Source organism: Caretta caretta, chromosome 18, assembly GCF_965140235.1.
Source record: "Caretta caretta isolate rCarCar2 chromosome 18, rCarCar1.hap1, whole genome shotgun sequence".
Lineage (NCBI taxonomy): Eukaryota > Metazoa > Chordata > Testudines > Cheloniidae > Caretta > Caretta caretta.
Genome location: NC_134223.1, coordinates 23,882,363 through 23,902,500, shown reverse-complemented (window position 1 = coordinate 23,902,500; position 20,138 = coordinate 23,882,363). Strand labels below are relative to the sequence as shown.

Below are 20,138 nucleotides of genomic sequence, written 5' to 3'. Positions count from 1 at the left end.
TCCCACATCTTTCATATGCACTAAGCTTTATTTTTCCTGCAGGTGCTTCACCCCCGCTCCTCCCCAAGACCCTCCATCTGCCTCTGTGGCTGGTGGGTGCTGAGCACCCACTATTTTTTTCCCATGGGTGTTTGGGCCTCAGAGCACCCACAGAGTCACTACCTAAAGACACACTCCTTCCTTTGAATCTGTGAATGGAAAGACCTGCCTAGGAGCTAATCAAGCTACTGTGATTATGCTAACACATGACTCCCCCTTTCTCACAAATACCTCTGAAGGCTACTTATCTTGGTGTACTTAGAAGCATCATATATTAATTAACATTTACTGGAAAACTTGTTTATGATGCAGACTTTCTGTTCATCGACTCCAAAGAACCTTGATTTATAAAAGAAGAAATCTGACCTTTACACCTGGGCCCATAAAGGATTTGGCCCTGCTCCTGCAAACAGATGCAGTCACTAGATGTTTCCAGGCCCAGGACCACCCCCAGCACCTGGAAAATGTGCAGAGAACAGCGTTAAAGCCAGATGTTCACATGGGTACCTGGTGGGAGGACAAGCAGGTTGCAACTGGGGGGTGGGGGCTAAGGCAACACTCCAGTGTGTGACTCTGGGCCCCTGGCTGGCATCTGCAAAACCCAAAATAACCCAATACCCCTACTGGATATCAGTAGGGAGGTCACAAGGCACAACGGGGTGGGGACTGGAACACCCAGGAGGATGGAACTACAATGCTCATGATGCACGAAGGCCCGTCAGGGCATGGCAGGCAGGACCATATTAATCTGTTGTCTTCATTGTCTCACCGTGAAATCCAGGTCTCCCAGTGCCAATGCGGCCGCCACCTCCTCCTCCGACCTTTGCCTAATAGCAGCACCACCCACTCAGGGCAGAGCCCCACTTCCCTTCCTACTGGCCCACGGATTGTGAAACGGTGAGCAGAAGTTAAGTTACCCTAGTAAAGGCTCTAATGGTATTCAACTAGAACCAGGTTTCAGAGTAACAGCCGTGTTAGTCTGTATTCGCAAAAAGAAAAGGAGGACTTGTGGCACCTTAGAGACTAACCAATTTATTTGAGCATGAGCTTTCGTGAGCTACAGCTCACTTCATCGGATGTACTAGAACCAATAACCGGAAGTTATTTGTCCTGGTACACAGGGTAATAGTGTCTGACCAGGAACAAAGACTGGAAGCTACTCGCCCCAGTACGCTAACAGCAGCCCAAGGGGAACATCGGCCGGAAATAATGTACACCGGTGATCTCACCTGTGGTTAGAGCAAGTGGGTTGCTATGACCCACTCCCCAACAGCCAAATGAAAAGCTTGTTGGCTTGAACACTGAGAGACTCAAACGCTGGCTTGGTTGTGGAGCACGTCACAAACCAGCTGAAAAACTTCCAGGTAACTCAACATGTTTTTCAGTGCAAACGATTTTATTATCTTAAAAGACAATAAAAAGAAAAGGAGTACTTGTGGCACCTTAGAGACTAACCAATTTGAGCATGAGCTCACGAAAGCTCATGCTCAAATAAATTGGTTAGTCTCTAAGGTGCCACAAGTCCTCCTTTTCTTTTTGCGAATACAGACTAACACGGCTGTTACTCTGAAACCTGTCATTAAAAGACAATAGGTTTTCTGTTGCGATCCTCCATATACTTGGAGTGCCAAAGATCCTTTGTTCATTACTAGGCATGAATTCTTAAGACACCCCCCGGTCCAGGTTGCCACACTCCCATGGCAGGCTCAGGCTGAGGGACCCAGCGGCGGCTCGGGCCGGGCACAGACTCGGGAGCTCAGCCCGGCCAGCAGCACCCCCGCTCTCCGGGCTCCCACAGACTCACTCTACAGCGGCGCCTGCGAAGTGCTGCAAGAGAACCCGGATACGGACTCAGGGCGAGCAGCCGCTACCGACCAGGACAATGGGAGGGCGGCGGGATACACGGAACACTATGGTCAAGTCAAAGCCGGAGCCCCGCCCCCTTTGAGGGAGGGCACGCCATCTCAGTAGCCAATCAGAGATGATATCACAACACTCTCGGAGTCCATTGGCTACCAGTGAGTAATCCGGACGGCGGCCCAATAGGAGGTGCTAATCAGTGGCTGGCGGGGCCGGTTGTCCTAGCAATAACCAAGGCCATTGGCCTTTCGGGGGCGGGGCCTATGGCGCTAAGGCCGTGACCCCTCCTCCAAGAACCCTTTGGGGAAGATCCGACCGACGTGACGTCGGGTCAGACACGACCAACAGGAGGGGGTGGATCCCCCCTGCCCCAGCACCGGGCGGTCTCCGGGACAGGCGCGCCCCGCTGCCCCTCCTCCGCCCATACCGGCCGCTGCAGGGCGTGTGTTTGGCTGGTGTGGCCCCGCCAGCTGTGCGCAGCGCCCCAGGGGCAATCGGGGCAGCCTTCCCGCGGGGCACGCAGCACTTGCCGTCCGGAGTAATAAGGAGGCACAAGTACAGTTTGTTTGAGTCGCTTTTATTGCAGCGTCCAGCGGGCCTCGTACGGATTGGTGCCTCTTCTTCCCCGGCAGACGCCAGCCCCTCTCCGGCGGCTGATGGAGCCGCACCAGAGATCCCGCACTGCGGAGCTGGGGCCCCTTCACACGCTCAGCACCAACGGCTGCTGCTCCTCAGCCATCTCCTCGTTGGCTGGAATCTCATATATGACACACAGAGAGGAAAACAAGCAGCCAATGAAAGACACGAGGCTGGCAAAATACATCACCCCGTTAGCGCTGCCCACCATGGAAGTTATGGGTCCCATCACTATAGAAACAAGAAGCTGAGCTAGGAAATACTGGCAGCTCAGAAGAGAGATATCCACGCCCATCCCCCTCTTGGTACCATCGATAGTCGATCCTGTGAACTGTTCAAAGGGAAAGAAAATCATATGAGAACTAGAGAGTAGTTTAGCAAACCAGAGCAAAATATGCAAATTGTTAACATGGTAAAACAATATGCCAAATGCAAACCTGCAAGATGAGACTTTCAATAATTAACATCCATATGCAGCATTCACTACATTTAATAGAGGAGGACACATTGATTTCCCAAACCTAGCAGCGTAAGGAATTACTGTCCCCAGTAGTTGCTGAATTTACACCAGTATTGTTGAGAATGTAGTAGTGGTTTGTAGCAGTGGTTTTCAACCTTTTTTCATCTGAGGACCCCTAATTTTTTTCCAATAGAGGTGTGGACCCCTTTGGAAATCTTAGGATCTGCAGACCCTCACGGGTCCAAGGACCAGAAGTTGAAAACCACTGGTTTGAGGGTTAGCACTAGGGCTGTCAAGCGATTAAAAAAATTAATCGCGATGAGCTGTTAATAATAGAATACCATTTACTTAAATATTTTGATGTTTTCTACATTTTCCAATATATTTCAATTACAACACAGAATATAAAGCGTACAGTTCTAGTTTATATTTATTTTTATTATAAATATTTGCACTGTAAAAAACAAGACAGTATTTTTCAATTCACCTTACACAGTGCAATCTCTTTATCATGAAAGTTGAACTTACAAACGTAGAATTATGTAAAAAAATCCCTGCATTCAAAAATAAAACAATGTAAAACTTTAAAACCTACAAGTCCACTCAGTCCTACTTCTTGTTCAGCCAATTGCTCAGACAAACAAATTTGTTTATATTTGCAGAAGATAATGCTGCCTGCTTCTTGTTTACAATGTCACCTGAAAAAGAGAACAGGCATTTGCATGGCAATGTTGTAGCCGGCATCACAATATATTTACATGCCAGATGCGCTAAAGATTCATATGTCCCTTCATGCTTCAACCACCATTCCCAGAGGATATGTGTTCGTGCTGATGACGGGTTCTGCTCGATAATGATCCAAAGCAGTGTGCACCGATGCATGTTCATTTACATCATCTGAGTCAGATACCACCGGCAGAAGGTTCATTTTCTTTTTTGGTGGTTTGGGTTCTGTAGTTTCTGCATCAGAGTGTTGCTCTTTTAAGACTTCTGAAAGCATGCTCTACACTTCATCCCTCTCAAATTTTGGAAGGCACTTCAGATTCTTAAATCTTGGGTTGAGTGCTGTAGCTATCTTTAGAACTTTCACATTGGTATCTTGTTTGCATTTTGTCAAATTTGCAGTGAAAGTGTTCTTAAAACAAACAACATGTGCTGGGTCATCATCTGAGACTGCTATAACTTGAAATATATGGCAGAATGTGGGTAAAACAGAGCAGGAGACATACAATTCTCCCCCCAAGGAGTTCAGTCACAAATTTAATTAATGCATTATTTTTTTAACAAGCATCATCATCATGGAAATACATCCTCTGGAACGATGGCCGAAGCATGAAGAGGCATATGAATCTTTAGCGCATCTGGCATGTAAATATCTTGCGATGCCAGCTACAACAGTGACATGCGAACACCTGTTCTCACTTTCAGGTGAAGTTGTAATTAAGAAGTGGGCAGCATTATCTCCTGTAAATGTAAACAAACTTGTTTCTCTTAGCATTTGGCTGAACAAGAAGTAGGACTGAGTGGACATGTAGGCTCTAAAGTTTTACGTTGTTTTGTTTTTGAGTGCAGTTATGTAACAAAACACCCTACATTTGTAAGTTGCACTTTCATGATAAAGGGATTGCACTACAGTACTTGTATGAGGTGAATTGAAAAATACTATTTCTGTTACTTTTACAGTGCAAATATTGGTAATAAAAATAATATAAAGTGTGCACTGTACACTTTGTATGCTGCGTTATAATTGAAAACATCCAATTGAAAAACAATAATTGAAAAACATCCAAAATATTTCATCCAATAAATTTCAATTGTTATTCTATTGTTTTACAGTGTGATTAATCACAATTAATTTTTTGAGTTAATCGCATGAGTTAACTGTGATTAATTGACAGCCCTAATTAGCAAACTAATCTCTTCTCTGGACTATTCCCTTAATGCTGGACTACCAAGGCAACGCCATAGGAAAAAGCAGTTGTGCATAAAGGAAACAGCTCAGCAGAAAGGCAAATGATCTTCTCTACCTTTTGAAACTCCAATATTTCCTGAATTTGTCTGCTAGGGAATCTTTTCTCCCCTTAATACAAGTATATACCATTAATGCTCCTAAAAGTTGTTTCTTTCTGGTCAACATCAATTGGAGAATAGAATTCTTAATGTGATAAATCTTCCATTGGAAATTCTGAATGTGAGGTTGATCCTGCTACCACAGAAATCATTTTATAAAAGTCCCACTGATACCAATAGGAGTAAGATTTGGCCCAATATGTACAGCCAAACACTTACTAGCTAAACAAGAGAAGGATAAATACACAACTATTCCAACAGACACTTCTAGCCCATTAACTAGAACAGTGACTGATAATGTTAATACTCGTTACTTGAAATCCATTCACCAGTAACAAGCAGAAATCCACTCACCAGTGTGAGGGAGCTACAGCCATCCATTTTTTGCAGATTTTAAGCCTTCATTTAATAAAACTAGCTTTTAACTCTTGCAGTGGAGAAAACAACTTCCACATGTAAACTGATGCATTTGCTATCTTCCTGAACCTGCAAATCAACAGCTCCAGTGTCTCTGCTACCATTCCTATCTTTTCTAACAAGCAGTAGAATTAAATTAATAAGACTGGTCTGTTTTCACTGATGTTATGCAGAACCCTGTACTCACAAAGAAGCTACCATAATCATGTCATTTTTGCTCTACAGATGCTTAGGAAAGCTATGAATTTTCTGATAGGTCTCTGGTCAATATTAACAAGGTTTGAAATACTTAATGTAATAATAATAGGAATATATAAAAAAGAAACAAGATTTACAATTTACAATGTATAAAAAGCTAATTTAATTCCAGTTACCCCGGAATCTGAATTTGACAATTGCCCTAGCAGATGATGCCAATAAACACAGGTTTTGTGACGTCTCAGTTCCCATTGTATATAGTGACCCATGTTTTACTCAGTTATCGTTTAAGCGTAAATGGGGAAACAAAAGAATTTAACAGTGGGATTCTAAAAAAACAAAATAGCTATTTTTGCGTAAAATAATTTAAATTGTGAAACTGTCTAATGTCCTTATTTAATACTACATTCTGCTTGAGTTAATGCAAGATGCCGATTTCCCCCCTTTCCTTAAATTTTTACATCTTTTTCTACGTCATGTTTGCATCTTTATTTACATGCTAAGAATTTTGGAAAAATATTTGTATCCAAAGAGGTGAATACAGGCGTGTGCTGTTCAGTTAATGTCACTTGTAAAATTAATGCAGGAGAAAGTTTACTGAGATTAAATTCCATCTGTTTGAGAGTATTTGACACAAGGATTTGTGTGAGCTTTAATTGGGTAGGTCTGTTTATTGAGTGTGCAAGTGGTTCCAAGATATGTCAATACTAGTAAATAAGGCCTGATCCTGCAAAGAGTTACACCTATGGAGCTCCATTACTTTAGTGCTTTGCGATCCTGTATGCCTGCATACAATCCTTTGTGCAACCAGGGTCTAATAATTTAGGGCCAATTTGTGGCTTTGCCACAAGCCCTGCGGAAGAGGCAATGCATTGTTGTCTGCCACAGAAGCACACAACAATCTTGCCAACTCTCACAATTTTACTGGGAGTCTTGTGACAAAAAGTGTTTCCCAAGCTCCTGGAGTGATATTAATATGTGAGAATCTGAGCTTTTGTATATAGATAAAGGAAGTTTCTAGCCCTCATGGTTGTGGAGAATATCTTGAAAATGTGATCCTAGTGTATCCTAGAGTCTAAAAACCCAGAAGGCAAATAGAACTCATCACAAATTAATTATTTTTTAAAAAAACATGATTTTAAAGCCAATCTTATGATTTTTGTTTTAAATGTTTGGGGTTGGAAATGCTGAAGCCAGGAAACTGATTGTGACTCAGAGAATCATAATTTGGGTATCCCCTTGTTCTAGGGGAGGAAATAATCTGTGCTAGCACTACAGATAGTACAGATTACTTTCCTGGCACATCAGTTCACTTGGCAAGCGTATTGGAGGACATTTCATATCCAAGGTTCTCTTTACTCCCTGTCCTGGCCCATCACATGTGTAGGGGAAAAGAGAAAGTAGCAGCCCTGTAGAAACTGCTTTCCTCCCTGTTATGTGAGGAGCCGGGACTCCTTACATTGTCTATCCCCTGTATGAGTATGCGGCAAGGGTCACAATTGGGCAAATATAATTCATGTAGAATATTGTATAGCATCACAATAATGTTAGGGTTATACAGTTAAGCACTCAAAAGTCAGCAAACGTCAACGTTAAAATTTCAGCCATAGTTCAAAAGCTATCAGGCATGTACAAGCTACTATTTTCAAACCTTCACAACTTGGTGACAAGGCAAATGGATTTTCACAAGGATACTGTAAGACACTTCTCCTTCCTCACAGCTCTTACCTACCAAATTTCCTATTTTGCCTCCAGACATTGCTAAAACTGTTCATATAAAACTTACATATTTTAGATTTTTTTAAAATAATAGGTCCCCCCCATTCTCAAAAATGAACTGCTTTTGTGCAGACAATAGAACAAGTTTATCCTTGGGCAGAAATTAGACTTGGAAAAATTCACCCTTAATCATGCAAATCTGAGAAGTATGAGTAACTGAAAAGTGATTTATGATGGAAATGCTTAGGCAACCTTGTTGACAGCTGTAGTAAGTGCTCCAGCAGTAATGAAGTTTGCCTGAGATTTAGGGTTGCCATTCAGCCAGTGTATATCACCTGCATGAACAGTATTCTGTTGAGACATGGTATTTCCCTTTTGCTGTATAGTGCTGGGGTGTCCTAAAACATTTTTAGAGATTCCTTAGCCCAGATCCACAAAAGGGATTTAGGTGTTGTGATGCTCCTAACTTTTAGGCACCTAGAAAGTCACAGGAACATCACTGTGGTCCACAAAGCCTGAGTTGGGCACCCAGACTCCTACACAACGAATGAGGAGAGACATAGAAGCAATCAACAAAGCTAGCCCTGCTAGGCAGGGAGCCACCTAAGCTAGCCAATGGGAGATGTCTATGAGAAGGATGCATGCCAAGCCCTGAACCACTCTTGATGTTTGGTGCCTAAGTCTGGTCTGTAGGAAGGCACCTATCTCTGTTTGTGATTAATTAATCAGGGGAAGATAGGCATTCAGCTGTCTAGATTGAATGCGGGGGCCCAATCCAATAGTTGGCCTGTCAGCACACCTACTTTTGCCAGGATAAATTTAATTTAAACCTGCATGCGAGTTCACACAAAACAGCCCAAGAAGGCACTTCCTTATAACCTTTAGCTGATCAGTTAAGGTACTAACCCAGGATGTGCTTTGGATTTTGGAGGATAGGATTCAAATTTAAAATGATCTGGACAAACAGGAGAAATTATCTGAAATACACAGGATGAAATTCAATGAGGACAAATGCAAAGTACTCCATTTAGGAAAGAACAATCAGTTGCACACATACAAAATGGGAAATGACTGCCCAGGAAGGAGTACTGCAGAAAGAGATCTGGGGTGTCACAGTAGCTCGTAAGGTAAATATGAGTCAACAGTGTAACACTTGCAAAAACAGTGAACATCATTCTATGATGTATTAGCAGGTGTGTTGTAAGCAAGACATGAGAAGTAATTCTTCCACTCTACTCCATGCTAATAAGGCCTCAACTGGAGTATTGTGTCCAGTTCTGGGTGCCACATTACAGGAAAGATGTGGATAAATTGGGGAAAGTCCAGAGAAGAGCAACAAGAAGGATTAAAGGTCTAGAAAACATGACCTATGAGGGAAGATTGAAAAAAATGGGTTTGTTTAGTCTGGAGAAGAGAAGACTGAGAGAGGGGACATGATAACAGTTTTCAAGTACATAAAAGGTTGTTACAAGGAGGAGAGGGGAAAATTGTTCTTGTTAACCTTTGAGGATAGGGTAAGAAGTAATGGGCTTAAATTACAGCAAGGGAGGTTTAGGTAGGACATTAGGAAAAAATTCCTAATTGTTAGGGTAGTTAAGCACTGAAATAAATTCCTTAGGGAAGTTGTGGAATCTCCATCATTGTAGGTTTTTAAGAGCAGGTTAGACAAACACCTGTCAGAAATGGTCTAATTATTATGTAGTCCTGCAATGAGTGCAGAAGACTAGACTAGATTACTTCTCAAGGTCCTTTCCAGTCCTATACTTCTATGATTCTACCTGAAGGGGAGAATGGACTTGAACAGGGAGTTGCCACAGTCCTAACCACTAAGCTATAGAGTCATTCTAACTCTTTCTCAGTCTAATTAATATTTAATTATTCAATCATTTAATTAAAGTGGGCCAACTTCAAAAGGAGATACTGAGGGAGCCCCATGTCAGAATATCCTATAGCACATTGTTCAAATCTCTTCTCATCAGACAGAGGGGGATTTGAAGGGTGGGTCTTCCACATCCTGCATAAATACCCTAACCACTAGGCTAAAAGTTAGAATGGAGGTTGTCCTCCTCTCCTCCCCCCAGCTGTTTTGTGTGAACTCACATGTGGGGCCTGATCCAGTAGGTGTGCTAAGAGACTGCCTACCAGATTGGGCCCCACACATGACTTACGCACTCTAATACCCATCTTCTTCAGTGTGTGAATCATTCCAGAGCATAGGCAGGAGACATGCACCTGGACACCAAGAGTGATGCCGCAATGTGCATGCTCAGTAGCAGAAACACAGGCACCTATGGAACTCTTACTGCCAAAACTTATGCAACAAGCAAGTTTAGGTACTACAAAGTTAGGCGGCAGCTGAGTAGGAGGTTGTGAATCACAACTGTGCCTAAAAAGGGGACTCAGGCACCTAAAAACAGGATTAGGTGCATATGTACCTTCTTTGATCCCACCTTTAGTTCTCGCTCAGTCTTGACTGCTTGTGGTATTTCTAGCTCATCCATCCCCCTGTGCTCAGTGTGGCTTTGGAAATTCAATGTTGATAAGTAATGAATGCATATTAGAAAAATAATCCCAACTATACATACAAAATGATGGAATCTAAACTAACTGTTACCGCTTGAGAGAGATCTTGATGTCATCATGGATAGTTCTCTGAAAACATCTGCTGAATGTGCAGTGGCAGTCAAAAAAGCTAACACTATTAGGAACCATTAGGAAAGGGATAAATAATAAGACAGAAAATATCTTAATGCCACTATATAAATCCATGGTACGTCCACACCTTGAATACTGTGTGCAGTTCTGGTTGCCCCATCCCAAAAAAGATGTATTAGAACTGGAAAAAGTACTGAGAAGGGCAACCGAAATTATTAAGGGTATAGAACAGCTTCCAGAAGAGGAGAGATTAAAAAGTCTGGGACTGTTCAGCATGGAAAAGAGACAACTAGGCAGGGATATGATAGAGGTCTGTAAAATCATAAGTGGTGAGGAGAAAATGAATAAGGAAATGTTATTTATCCCTTCACATAACACAAGAACTAGGGTTACCCAATGAAATTAATAGGCAGCAGGTTTAAAACAAACATAAGGAAGTACTTCACACAACAAATCAATAACCTGTGGAACTCAGTGCTAAGCAATGTTCTGAAGGCCAAAAGTATAACTGGGTTAAACAAAGCATTAGATAAGTTCATGGAGGATAGGTCCATCAGTGGTTGCTAGCCAAGATGGTCATGGATGCAACCCCATGCTCTGGGTGTCCCAAATTCTCTGACTGCTAGAAACTGGGACTGGACAACAGAGGATGGATCACTCAGTGATTGCCATGTTCTGTTCATTCCTTCTGCAGCATCTGGCATCGGCCACTGTCGGAAGACAGGATACTGGGCTGGATGGACCATTGGTCTGACCCACTATAGCTATTCTTATTTTCTTATGCTTCCTGATCAGATTCTGCCAAACATGAGTATAGGACCATTAATAGTGTCCTGGCCAGCACAGACTGAGCTATGAAAAAATAACTTAAAATAAATATTCAGCTTCTCAGCAATATGCAGCGGAGGGCAAGGGACAAGGAAAAAGAAGTAAGCATTAGAGAGGCTGGGAAGGGGAGGAGGGCAAAGGAAAATCAATAGAGATGAAGAAGATTCAGTTCCCTTTCTACCCGTGGCTGGCCACATAGTAGAAAGAGATTTTTAAACAAGTTAATTCTAGCTGATTGTATGTGCAGCAGAAAAAGAAAAGGAGCAAAAAATTCTAGTTGAACATGATCTGTCTTGGCAGAAGTTTGTCTTAGCTGTGGGTAGTGTAGAAACTTCTGCACTTTATGGTTTAAAAACATGTAGTAGTGGGAAACTTACCTTTTTACTCTGGTAGTAATCACACAACAGAGAATAAGGGAGTGTGCAGAGCGTTGAAAACAAAATACCATAAGTTATGCATAAAGATAAAACCACATAGATATTTCTGGAGAGTGTAGCCAGGCCTGTACCAAGTCCAAAAGCAAGGTATGCTATGAAATACAGGGTGCGAATACTGAAGTATTCTTCCAGCTTTTCTAGTGCAGCTGTAAAATAGAATTTAAGAGAATAAATTGCACAGAAACATATAAACAGATTCTGTGTATTTTTTTAACTTTCTGCTGTGACTACATCCTAGTTGCCCTGGTCTTTAACCTTCTCAAAGCATTAGAATTATTGGTTTATTTAATTATGGGAAATAACTTTCCACAAACAATAAAGGGAATTTGTGAGATATTATATTTCTTTTTCTTAATCTGATGTCATAATTTTTACTTTTGCCAATTGTTTTGAAGTATACTTTAATGCAAATACTTGTAAAGTTAGCATATGTGATACTGTATAAGGTTGGAGTGATCAGCTTCTGGTACTGTCAGCTTTTCAGGTCATGCAGAATAAGATCTTTCACACAGAGCATGTTAAGAAGGTAATTATGAAGAATGGCCTGTCTATCCTTCCTTTACCCACATTAAGGCTTTTTAGGTGTACATCCCCATGTTTTCTGAACCCTGTCTATTATTAATCTATGGTTTATGGATACAACTTTAACAGGACTATGAATGAAATGTAAGATCTTTAGTGGAGAAATGATTGATAAATAAGGGCCAGATTCCGCCAACTGCACATTTCTTGAAGGACTGCTACTTCTAGAACAAAATAAGTTGTCATGTGGAAAAAAATGAATATATCTTAGGGGTACTGTATGTTTTCTTCTCAGTGTGTATGTGTAGCGGGGTGGCTACCCGCTCTTGCCCTGAAGGACTGAAAAGCCAGCCCTTTGAGAGGGCTGTGGGCTAGAAGCTGGGCTGATAGGGGAAATAGCCGCAGCTGGGCCATGCCCCAATCAGGGCCCAGCTGGCCCTTACAAAGGCTGGGAGCCAGAAACTCAGGCAGTCTCTCTCTGGCTAGAGAGAGATAGATAGGCAGGCCTGGTTGCAGGGGAACTCACCTGGGGACCTAGAGTAAGGCAGGGCTGGGAAGCCCTAGACCAGCAACTCCCCAGGCTGCAGGGCCTGGTCCCAGGCCCTTATAGGTATTGGGGTTGCAAAGGGGCAGTCTGAGGGTGGGTAAGGGCAGCCAGTCCAAATCCCTTGTTGCCTGTGGTGATTGGCTTTTACACTGCAGTCTGCCCCAGGGTGTGGGGGCTTGATGGTAACTGGCAGTAGCCATGACTGAGGTGATGTGGGGATAGTGGGTGAGGGTTCCTAGGGAGTGGGGGTACTGCCAGGGGGCAGCACCCAAGGCAAGGGCACTGGACATGGGGGCCAGTGGTAAGGTAGATCACTGGCCTGCAGAGGGTGCTCTGGGCTGGAAATTGAGCTATTTCCCAAGGATGACCAGTAGGAGGTGCTGCTGGGTGAGTCCGAATGCTTGCAATATGCATAACTTGTGCAGTGTTACTATTTGCCAAAAAAACAGAATTCTACCCAGAAGAGGCTGCCTGTCAGTGGTGAGTGAAGGAATTGCACAATGGTTGCCTGAGCTTGCAAAGACGTTACACTCAACTTGATACCATTTCTATTTGCCTCTGTCTGTAACACAATAACCTTTGAATGCTACAACTATTCAATTTCAAAATTTCAGTAAACATTCAAGGTATCAAGGGCCAGAATACTATTGGATTTTTGGAAAATCAGGAAGCTGAAAGGTGGGAAATGGGGGGGCCCCATGAAGCCTTACCAACTCTTTAGTACAGCCATAATTTTAAACCCCTCTGCAATTGTTTTAGCTCAAACAACTCGTTGATAGTACCCATTAATGTCTTCCAGCATAACAGTAGTCCTGACTCATCTCTGTCTATCCTACCAATACATTGAATCATGTAAATGTAGGGCTGGAAGGGACCGCAAGAGGTCATCTAGTTTACCCCCCTATGCTGAGGCAGAACCAAGCAATCATACACCATCTCTGAGAGGTGTTTGTCTAACATGTCCTTAAAAACCTCTAATGATAGGGATTCCACACCTTCCTTAGTAACTTATTCCAGTACTTAACTATCCTTTATAGTTAAAAAGGTTTTACTAATATCTACCCTAAATCTCCCTTACTGCAGATTTAACTGATTACATTTCTTGTTCTACCTCCAATGGACATTGAGAACAATTTACCACCATCCTCTTTACATATTTGAAGACTATTATTAGGTTTCCCCCTCAGTCCTACACAAAGTACTCCTGTTAATGCACCCCGGAATTATATTAGCCTGTTTCACAACTGCACCACACAGTTGGCTCATATTAAACTTGTGACCCACTATAACTCCCAGTTCCTTTTCTGCAGCACTGCTGCCTAGACAGTTATTCCCAATTTTATATTTGTGCATTTGACATTTCTTTCCTAAGTGCAGTAGGTTCCACTTGTTTTAATGAATTTCATCTTGTTGATTTCAGACCAGTTCCCAAATTTGTCATGGTCATTTTGAATTATAATCTTGTCCTCCAAATTGTTTGCAACCCCTCCCAGCTTGATGTCACCTGCAGATTTTATAAGCATATTCTCCACTTCATTATCTAAGTCATTAATGAAAATAGTGAATAGAACCAGACTCAGGACAGACCTCTGTGGAGCCCCACTATTAATGTCCTCCCAGTTTGGCAGAAAACCATTGATAACTGAAAAACTGTACTCAGAGTAGTCAGTTGTGCACGCACATTACAGTAATTTCATAGCCACATTTCCCACTTTGCAAGTAGGACTGTGTCCCTGTGCATATGGGTGGAGGGATGCATGCTCCCTGTGCATGGGGTTTGTGTGTGCATAGGGTGTGTGAATGCAGGGCATACAGAATCCTTAGCAGTTGCAGGGGAGTTACAGGAAGCCCCTGCAATAGAGGCAGGTGGGATGGCAGGGAGCTATGTGGGAAAATTGAGGGATGCAAGGAACCCTTGGTGCATGCAAAATATCCGGCTTACACAAGCTATGAAGTGTGCAATTCCCCCATACCTCAGTTCACCTACCTCACAAGAGTTTTGTGAAGCTGTGGATTACTTTATGAACAGTGCTATACAATGGCAATTTGTTTTATTGTGACGAGACTGTTGGGTGTCTGTGCTGTCAATGCTAACCAGTATTAACAAACAGACAGACAAGAACTGCTAATAAAAAAAAAAAGATTTTAGGGCAGAAAAACCATCAAGTAGCACTCTAATCTGCAATATAAATGCCAAGCCTAAAACAACATTCTATACTGCAGAAGCAGCTTTTCAGAGGCAGTTCGTTCTCCTCTCAGCATTATGGGAGAAAGCTCTGCTTAATACCTGAATAGAGTGCAGCACTGAATGCATAGATACACATTCCCCAACACCCCATGGTGACCCCAGCATTGTATTTTTGATATTCATCAGAGTTGTGAGGGGCTTTAGGATTGCCTTGAAACACCACTTCTCCCATGAAGTCTGTGTAGAACAGCAACATTCCCTCAAACGAGAGCCAACCTAGAAGAAGCCAGAAGCAATATTTATTTATTTAAATTTGAATGGCATCTTTAAGCTCCCACTCCAAGCTCTGGGTACTCTTGCATATTTTAGAAGTCCCAGCAGTAAACAAACTGTGTAACATTCTATAATACACTCCACAGCTTGCCCTTATCATCATCATGGGAGTTACCTGAGACCTCTCTCTTTATATACTACACTGTAATCTGTATCAAAGTCAGTTAGCATTTTAAAGGTTAAAACCTACCCTTTGAACACCACCTGGAATCCCCAAAGGCAGACTGCACTGGTCAGAGCACTGATCAGAGCAAGAGAAACTACAAATGGGTTACAGAATTCTGAACTAGCTTCAGTTTCTAAATGGATTCAAGATCTAGCTTTCACATAGAGCACATCATAGTGGTCTAATCTTGAGATGACAAAGGCATGTATTAGTGTAGCAAGGTCTGAGAGAGATGACTCCATGATCTTTCCAAAATCAGATGGGAAAAGTGCTTTTAGTTATGGCGACTACCTGGGACTCCAGCAGCATCCTCTAGTTCAATACAATTCCATAGCAGCGAATGTATGTTGCAAATGGTGGCTGTGCTCCCTCACTCAAGGATGCTGATGCAACAGTTCATCTGATTCTTTCTGCCAACTTATTAATATTAACTCAGTCTTCTCTCGACTGAGCCTGACCTATCGAGCCTTCTACAGTCACTTGGCCACTGTATTAACAGATGGAAAGTGATGGTGGTGTAGAGCTGGCTGCCATCAGAATACTGAAAACTCCACAGCCCATGTCTCTTACAATCTTTCTTACGGAGCCTCATGTACGCATGGAACATGAGTAGAAAGAGAGTTGAACCCTGTGTTGCCTCACATGGGAGTGTCCCTGGCACAAATAAAAGAGAATATCACCCATCATTACCCTTACAGCATGTCTAAATGAACACACATTGTGTGGCAAACTGCGGGATAAATCTACAGAGCTCCAGCATACTGCACACTAAGAGTCTATGTGCAGGGTCCACATGAAGAGTTCCCTTTGGAACGGACAGTTAGTGGATGGCACACTGGAGCTCTGAAGATTTACACCCCAGTTTACTGAGCAGTGAGTTTCATCTAGAAATGCCCTTAGAGGCCTCTGAGCAAATAAACACTCATTCAATAAGAAGTCCAATACCAGAGGACAATGTCAAAGGAGGCTGATTTGTAAAATTTTAATGATAAAATTTTCAATTTATAATTTCTGCTCCTAGTTCAGTTTCTTGTGTCCTAGTATATATACTCAACCTAATCAGAGGTAGATTTCCTTAGTGCCGATATAAACAAGGAATTATTTTTTTACTAAAAATAAATATGTATTCATTTCTGGTAGAAAATAATCTAGTTATAGAAGAACCATAAGAGACTTTCTGGAGTTTGGAATACTATCAGTCACCTTCATGGAGAAAATTAGGACTCAGTTAGTCAGTAGTCCTCAGCAAGGGACAACCACAATAGATCAAACACTTTAAAATATTAATCTAAACTGATTCTTAAACCATTTTCTTCTGAAGGAAAATATGATTACTTTCATGGTGAAAACATGACATTGTGCAGGTTTACCTAGGAAGTGGTTGATGCAGAGGTTACGCAGAGTCTTGGGCATGTGGCAGATGGTTGAACAAAGAAGTTTCATGGAAAGTGATTGCTCAGACATCTCACCTGATCCATTCAACTCACTCTCATACTTCATACCATTCAGCAAAATATTAGCAACCTGCACCATAAGAACTCCAAATCAGAAAACATAAAAACAAAGCTGTGTAATATTATATTTCTTTGTGGTCACTGACAGTGTTGCCATAAAAAGTAAACATTGAGAATAAAGATGAGTCTAGATTCAGTGGGGATGCAAGCAATGGAGTAAATAAGTTAATCATAAAATGCAAAGTAGTATTCTGTATACGGTTTTGGCTTTCAGTGGATTCGAAACAAGTATCTTACACTCTTCTGGATTTCTTTGGGAACCAAATTTAGTACTGGCGTAAGTGGACATGAATCCCATTGAAGTCAATAGGAGCTGTCCTCAGAACAGGGCTGCATTTGGCTGCAGGAATAGTAGGGGTGGTGCAGACAAAAGGACCTCCTTTAATTTACACACTCACGTTAGTTGTTTTTCCTGCTATTCCCCACACACATGGGATGAAATCCTGGCCCCACTGAAATCAGGGAAACCAGGATTTTACTCATAGTGGTAAATTACACTCATTTTGCACAGCTACTGAATGTCTAGTTCAGGGGTAGGCAACCTATGGCATGCGAGCTGATTTTCAGTGGCACTCACACTGCCCGGGTCCTAGCCACCGGTCCGGGGGGCTCTGCATTTTAATTTAATTTTAAATGAAGCTTCTTAAATATTTTTAAAATCTTATTTACTTTACATACAACAATAGTTTAGTTATATATTAAAGACTTATAGAAAGAGGCCTTCTAAAAACATTACAATGTATTACTGGCATGCAAAACCTTACATTAGAGTGAATAAATAAAGACTTGGCACACCACTTCTGAAAGGCTGCCAATCACTGATCTAGTTGGTGTATGTTAAAGTACTTCCTATTCCCACCTGCACCTTTTAAGACCAACTTACACCTAGCATGTAATTTACACCGCCATTTATGTCACTCCTGAATTTTGGCAAAAGATTTACATGAGTGTTACACCTGTTAACATCAGGTTATCATTGGCTGAAGTTGGCTCATGTGTACAAAGGGCTGCTGAATGCATTCCCTATACAAAATAAGCTCATTCACAAGCCTGAAAACAGTAATATGATGGCAAAAAATATCCGTTAAGCATGTTTCAAAACACAAAATGTATAACTGGGTCAAAAGATAGCAAAAGAAACATACATAACAGGACAGGTGCCTCATTTCTGTTCCCGTTATGTACCAGCACACAGAGGTCCCTGACCTCCTGCAGATTCCCAGGAAACCACTAGGTTTGGGGACAAGCCCCACAGCCTTTTCCCAAGAGCTGGAAAATCTCACTTTCCCTGATGAAAACATGGGCAGTAATCTTCATGAGGAGATGCTCACAGCAAAACACCTCCCCACACCCACCATTACTTTGGTTATCATTTCATGGGCTGTGAAACAATTTGTAGCTCATGAAAGCTTATGCTCAAATAAATTGGTTAGTCTATAAGGTGCCCCTAGTACTCCTTTTCTTTTTGTGTCTAACATTATTAACCTCAGAAATGCTGATGCACATAATTTGCCTCTGCACCTTGTGTTATATTGTCTGAGGGGTGGGAAAAGGCCCACATTATTCCCTGGCGGAGAGTCCGAATCATAAATAATTTCCCGCAATCTCTTACTAATTTTTGTTCCCTAAATCTCTCTTATTAATAGACTCATATTATGAGTTCATATATTGTATTCCTACCATAGCTTTCATAAACAAGCTGTTACAAAGAGCCCTTAATCACAAGTGTGTATAGACAAAAAGTCAGTCATTATGATAAAAGTATATATTTAAGCATTTTAAAATAAAAGGTAAAACTATCTAAAGAGACTAAATGAATGTTCAGATTACATGGTCATGACATTGTTTCTGGAGATATTTTCTCCCCTTACCTGTTGGCTGAAGGTTACATTTCTTCTCCTGCTACTTTCTGGACAATATCCTGTTACAACATCTGGAATGGCCAAGGTCTGAGGCCTTTTCAGAATCCCTACTGATCGTGGCTTTATTGCATCCAGTGAACCCACCCTTAATGCATCTCCATCTGTCCCTGGATTTACAGAATTCTCCCCTTGGTCCAGGATTCCATTTTCTTGACAGTAAAAGCCCTCTGGCACCCTGGGAAAGCTGACACTGATTGCCTGTCTGGGCAAGCTAGCTGGGATTGCTAAATAGCCATCATACCCTCCTGTGAAGCAGTCTATGAGCACGCTGTCAATATTTGAGGTCCCAAATGATGATGCAAATTCATTAATTCCTGTCAAGGAGTTGTCTCTGCTGTTAAAACTGCCATATTTAGGTGTGAGTGGGCTGAGAGGGGAAATTGGACTTGTAAAACTTGCATATAAATCATGTGCGTTACGAGAACTGAGGTTTTCATTTACACCTTCCTCAAACAAAAGAGGTGGAGAAGGAGGAAGAGGAAGACTTGGACTCTTCATCACTTTTTTCTTCTTGCTAAAAGACTGCAGCGGTCTTTCTGGAATGCTAATTAGAGTCAAGACAGTAGTGATAGTCAATATTATTGCTGTGAAGACATAGATGACACGGAGCTGCCCTCCCACAGCTCTTCCAAAACTGGTTTTATCCCAATTTATTCCTCCAACAACATAACCAAAGCCGCCTCCAAGACCTGTTGGGGAAAATAGATTAAGATTACCTTCCCTAGCCAATTCCTAAAGAAAAAAGGCAATGAAGCACAGCACCATTTGAATCATGAGTTCTGAGCTAGATTCCCAATTCCTAGCTAATCACTTTAAGGATTTATATCTCTTAAATACAATACAATAGCCTGCACCAAAAACACATTAATGATGAGATAGAGAGGGGAAGGGGGTTGATGCTGCACAAGTAATTGATGTAAAGAATCTGAAGCCAGCTCTACTCCCACATTTGCCAGCTCATTTTAGGACAAGTCACTTAATCTTTGTAAGTGTCAGAGTTCCCACCTGTAAAATGACAATAGTGATGCTTACCTGCCTCATGGCATAGCTCTAGGATTAAAGTGCATTTCTGCTCTGAAAAGTGAAGTTAAAATTGATCCTTCATACTCAATAGGAAGCTCTTCTCTGTATGTATTCAGAGTCAGGTTAGCTCAATTTACTGAATAATGGGCTGGCTACACATTTGAAGTGGCAACACTGTTTAAAACAAACACTATATAAAATATATACATTATACAAGCTCCATTCATGTGGTGACAGCCTTAGGCGAATGTCCTTTCTTTCATCACACACACAGAGCAATGCAGAAGTATGTTTTATAAATCTGGTGAAAGAGGAAAACTAAACTGCAGAATTTGATAGCTAACAATGAAAATAAAGATCAGCAGTTTTAGGGCAACCAGCAGGATTTGCCTCCTCCAATAAAGCCAATACAAATGGTCTTTTCTCCTGAATACAGTATGATCATCTCCTCTCTGTAAATATTATTGCTACCACATCTGTTTGAGGGGGGTCTCATGAAGAGCTGTCAAGAATTTGGTTTATTTCTATTTTTACATTTGTTAAACTCTTTGACAATAAAACGCAAACTGATAAAGGGCAAAATATCACAAACTTACTATAATTT

The 20,138-nt window shown here is 41.7% G+C and overlaps 1 protein-coding gene across 9 annotated transcripts in view; it reads right to left on the bottom strand.

Moving 5' to 3' along the window:
- Positions 1 to 2,460: 2,460 nt before the first annotated feature.
- SLC45A1 (solute carrier family 45 member 1) overlaps positions 2,461 to 20,138 on the bottom strand; it is a 77,505-nt gene continuing 59,827 nt past the window's right edge. For 7 of the 9 annotated variants that reach the window (XM_075120979.1, XM_048824980.2, XM_048824979.2 and 4 more), the window contains 5 exons: positions 18,461 to 19,200; positions 16,446 to 16,599; positions 14,676 to 14,852; positions 11,260 to 11,465; positions 2,461 to 2,866 (listed from right to left, as the gene is read on the bottom strand). In XM_075120979.1, coding sequence (XP_074977080.1) covers positions 2,600 to 2,866; positions 11,260 to 11,465; positions 14,676 to 14,852; positions 16,446 to 16,599; positions 18,461 to 19,200 — 1,544 coding nt within the window. In that variant the 3' untranslated portion in view covers positions 2,461 to 2,599. The remainder of the gene's footprint in view (positions 2,867 to 11,259; positions 11,466 to 14,675; positions 14,853 to 16,445; positions 16,600 to 18,460; positions 19,201 to 20,138) is intronic. The other 2 variants (XM_048824984.2, XM_048824982.2) reach the window with 2 other exon arrangements.